The sequence below is a fragment of the Stomoxys calcitrans genome, chromosome 1 (assembly GCF_963082655.1).
Source record: "Stomoxys calcitrans chromosome 1, idStoCalc2.1, whole genome shotgun sequence".
Lineage (NCBI taxonomy): Eukaryota > Metazoa > Arthropoda > Insecta > Diptera > Muscidae > Stomoxys > Stomoxys calcitrans.
In genome coordinates, this window is record NC_081552.1 from 245,574,364 (window position 1) to 245,579,501 (window position 5,138).

The following is a 5,138-nucleotide window of genomic DNA, read 5'->3' on the forward strand; positions in this document are numbered from 1 at the left end:
TTTCCATTAACGATTTTGTGAAAGAGATTTAAAAAGGTTTCATGACAATATTATTACAATGGCATACAAAAAGAGCCCATGGGGGGTATACTAATTTCGTCATTCTATTTGTAACTACTCGAAATATTCGTCTGAGACCCTATAAAGTATATATATTCTTGATCATCGCGACATTTTATGTCGATCTATCCATGTCCGTCCGTTCGTCCGTTTGTCTGTCGAAAGCACGCTAACTTCCGAAGGAGTAAAGCAAGCCGCTTGAAATTTTGCACAAATATTTCTTATCAGTGTAGGTCGGTTGGTATTGTAAATGGGCCATATCAGTCCATGTTTTGATATAGCTGCCATATAAACCGATCTTGGGTCTTGACTTCTTGAGCCTCTAGAGTGCGCAATTCTTATCCGATTGGAATAAAATTTTGCACGACGTGTTTTGTTATGATATCCAACAACTGTGCCAAGTACGGTTCAAATCGGGCCATAACTCGATATAGCTGCCATATAAACCGATCTTGGGTCTTGACTTCTTGATCCTCTAGAGTGCGCAATTCATATCCGATTGGATTGAAATTTTGCACAACGTGTTTTGTTATGATATCCAACAACTGTGCTTAGTACGGTTCAAATCGGTCCATAACCTGATATAACTGTCATATAAACCGATCTTGGGTCTTGACTTCTTGAGCCTCTAGAGGGCACAATTCTTATCCGATTTAAATGAATTTTTGCCCGAGGTATTTTGTTATGATATCCAACAACTGTGCCAAGTATGGTTTTAATCGGTCCATAACCTGATATAGCTGTCATATAAGCCGATCTTGGGTATTGACTTCTTGAGCTTCTAGAGGGCGCAATTCCTATCCGATTTGGCTGAAATTTTGCGTAACGTATTTTATTCTTACTCTCAACAACTATGTACAATAAGGTTCAAATCGGTTCATAACCTAATATAGCTGCCATATAAACCGATCTGGGATATTGACTTCTTGAGCCTTTAGAGGTCGCAATTATTATCCGATTTGCCTGAAATTTTGTACGACAGATCCTCTCATGACCATCAACATACGTGTTTATTATGGTCTGAATCTGCCTTTAGCCCGATACAGCTCCCATATAAATCGATCTCTCTATTTTACTTCTTGTGCCCCCAAAGGGCGCAATTCTTATTCGAATTGGCTGACATTTTACACAGGTCTCCAACATATAATATAATTGTGTTCCAACCCGGACTAAATCTTGTTATCGCTCTAATAGCAGAGCAAATCTTTTCTTTTATGCTTTTTTGCCTAAGAAGAGATGCCGGGAGAAGAAATCGACAAATGCGATCCATGGTGGAGGGTATAAAAGATTCGGCCCGGCCGAACTTAGCACGCTTTTACTTGTTTTATTATATTTTATCTTATTTTATTTTATTTTATTTTATTTTATTTTATTTTTTTATTTTATTTTATTTTATTATATTTTATTTTATTTTATTTTATTTTATTTTATTTTATTTTATTTTATTTTATTTTATTGTATTTTATTTTATTTTATTTTATTTTATTTTATTTTATTTTATTTTATTTTTTATTTTATTTTATTTTATTTTATTTTATTTTATTTTATTTTATTTTATTTTATTTTATTTTATTTTATTTTATTTTATTTTATTTTATCTTATTTTATTTTATTTTATTTTATTTTAATTTATTTTATTTTATTTTATTTTATTTTATTTTATTTTATTTTATTTTATTTTATTTTATTTTATTTTATTTTATTTTATTTTATTTTATTTTATTTTATTTTATTTTATTTTATTTTATTTTATTTTATTTTATTTTATTTTATTTTATTTTATATTATTTTATTTTATTTTATTTTATTTTATTTTATTTTATTTTATTTTATTTTATTTTATTTTATTTTATTTTATTTTATTTTATTTTATTTTATTTTATTTTATTTTATTTTATTTTATTTTATTTTATTTTATTTTATTTTATTTTATTTTATTTTATTTTATTTTATTTTATTTTATTTTATTTTATTTTATTTTATTTTATTTTATTTTATTTTATTTTTTTTTATTTTATTTTATTTTATTGTATTTTATTTTATTTCATTTCATTTCATTCCATTCCATTTCATTTTATTTTATATTTGGTTTATTTTATTTTATTTTATTTTATTTTATTTTATTTTATTTTATTTTATTTTATTTTATTTTGTTTTTGAAATTTCCCCTTTATACTTAAACGGTTGGATGACGCAAGTTTCATTTCACCATCTGTCTAAATTAAACATTTTTCTATCCCCTTTCGATAAACCGAGAGAAGCGGCAACACTGTTGACTAATAATGTTATCTTTGAAAGTCATTAAAAGAATAACAACATCAACTCAACGTTTAGTGGGTTCAATTTGGTGCTCTCACCCTCAATAGAATTTTTATTTCAGTCGCTAAAGTTTAAGGCAATTGCCCACAACGCAACTATTAGCTATTCGACAAGAAATGAGTTTTGAGAAAATTGCCTCCAAGTGTGAAATATTAGTTCGCATCTACCAACTATTGGATTTCGAAGATCAGCTGCGATTGGCGTGTGTCACCGAAACCTCAAAAGAGGTTTATGAAAACCACATATGGAAGGAAAAGTACGCTAGTTTAGCAATATTTTATCACAACGCTTTAGGCTATGTGGTCACAAATGAAAGTGGAGTTAAGCGGAGGCATCTAACGACCAGCCAGTTCAATGAATTTGAGGAATTCTATGGCCATGAGGTCTTAGAGTTGACCATTGAAAATTGCTATCTAGAAATGGAAATCTGTAGTGAAGAAAAGATTGAAGAGCACATCAACATGAAGAAATTTCCAAACATTACGAAGCTCCACGTTAAGGACATGATTGTGAATTCTGAATTTTTAGGCTACTTGGCTGAGATCTGTCCCCATTTGGAACATCTCACCTTGGATCAATGTGTTGAATGTGAAAGGAAAGCGTGTTCCGTAACCGCTATCTGGGATGTGGAAAGTTTTCTGAGAATGAAACATTTGAAGGCATTGGAGATTAATTTTCAAATATGGCAATTCTCAATAGACTATTTTAAACTATTGGAAATAATAGAGAACTCGAAGTTACTGTATTTGAAATTGGATGCCGAAGTGAAACCTCAAACACTAGGCATGGAAAGCGATAAGAGCATAGCCACCCTAAGGACCTCTCATATGAAAGGGCTGTCAGTGAAAACCTCATTTCCATCGTTTCTAGACTTATTTCAAAATCTTTCTTGCCTGAAATTGCACATCTTGGAACCTGTACATCAGGATATCTTAGATGCTGTTGTACTGAATTGCAGCAATTTGGAGATTTTTGAAATCACAAAGACCACTTTCAGAACGCTGAATTTTCCTTTGCCACCAAAGGCCAAAGAGTTGCGATTAATCGAATGCAAAAATTTAAATTTTGCAAATCTAAGGCAAATAATGGCCCATCCGAGCATAATTAAGCTTATATCCCGCAATACAATTTACGACGGAAGTTGTGAGGACAATTTCCATATTCCTCCACAACTGGAAAGTTTGGAAATGGATTGTAATTATATGGGAGGAAAATCACTTTTTGATATTGCTAATGGCAATGGTAAATTAAAAGAACTGATTTGGTATCATCCCACTTTCTGTCGTGCAAATCCTAATTTTCCCAATGCATGTCCGAAGTTAAACTTCACCAATAATTCCCTCGACGATCCAATGGGTTTGCTATCCTTAAGCCGTTTAAAAGTTTTGGAAAAACTTGCCATTCCACATCCCTTAGAGCATCTGAATTGGTCTTATATCTTGGAGTTGCTGAAACATCATCCTTCCTTAACTGGATTTACCATTCAAAATGGTTGTGGACACCTGAGTCCACAGCAGCCGCCTTCTACAGAGGTCGCACAGAGAGGTTTTCCTACAAATATCAAAGAGCTGAGTTTACCTTTGGACATTTTCGAATTGGCCTTGGATTTTTGGTTGGATCTCTTTAACTGCAATGAGAATCTCACATCGCTTTGTTGTAGTTTTTCAATGTGCGATTTTGACTATGACAGATTGCTTAAGAAATTGATGGAGCATGAATCGTTTCCTAAGGACTTGAAGACAATCGATATCTTTGGATATGAAATAGGTAAGTTTTAACTTGAACTTTTGAACATTTTGAATATTTTTTGGATAGAGTTGTCACAGGGTTGTCCATAAACCAAGTACTTGAAAAGTTTGGGTTCCAATATATGCCTGCATGTTGGGAACGGTATGTGATTCCGCCACTGGGGACCTTTACCATTATCGCCTTTACTTGTAAAATGTTTTCTTTGTTGTTAGAAATCTTCATTTTTATATCTTTTCTTTACAGAATGCAGGGATTTAAGAAAACACTTTTCGGCCACCATAAAGAAGCTGAACAGAAGTAACTGCGAAGATGCGTTTCGTATACTGTTGTGCAAAACTGATACGAAATCTTCTCCAAAATGTCATGTGCTAGGAGCACATATATAACTTTTTATTAAAGTTTACAAAATAAGGCTTGTAAAAATTAAGAAAAATTATATTAAACATGATTTCCATACGATTCCAAGAGATTTTTAATTTTTTTTTTTAACATCCAAAGATTTTATTACAGGCGTATTAGAAATCGCCATGGCGTAGAGGCCTATGACGCGAAATGTATGGGCTGGAGTCCTGATGCGACATTTGTGAGATATTCTACCAAGTTGTGTCGCTAAGCGGCACGCTGCACTGTAGGGAATTCAACCTCAAAAGTTTCGCTTAATTTAAAACTGAAATTTCAAGCTATAATCAGCACCATTCGAAAAGGTATAAAATTCACTTTCATATTCCGGAGAAAATATGGTCTTAGGCCATCTAACCTATTTGTAGTAGGTTCATTAGCATGAACTTTTTTATACCCTCCACCATAAGATAGGGTATACTAATTTCGTCATTCTGTTTGTAACTACTCGAAATATTCGTCTGAGACCCTAAAAAATAAATATATATATTCATTTCATTTTTCATTTCATTTATTAACCAAATATGTAATATAAAGCCAATAAGGCCCATAAAATAATTACATACAAACATTTTAGTAACCTGAGTATAACAGATAATTAAATTCATTTC

The 5,138-nt window shown here is 31.4% G+C and overlaps 1 protein-coding gene across 1 annotated transcript; it reads left to right on the forward strand.

Moving 5' to 3' along the window:
• Window positions 1-2,377: 2,377 nt before the first annotated feature.
• Window positions 2,378-4,597, forward strand: LOC106094306 (uncharacterized). Its single transcript, XM_013261513.2, has 2 exons — window positions 2,378-4,146; window positions 4,372-4,597. The coding sequence occupies exons 1-2, from the start codon at window positions 2,496-2,498 to the stop codon at window positions 4,512-4,514; spliced, it is 1,794 nt and encodes a 597-aa protein (XP_013116967.2). The 5' UTR covers window positions 2,378-2,495; the 3' UTR covers window positions 4,515-4,597.
• Window positions 4,598-5,138: the final 541 nt, after the last annotated feature.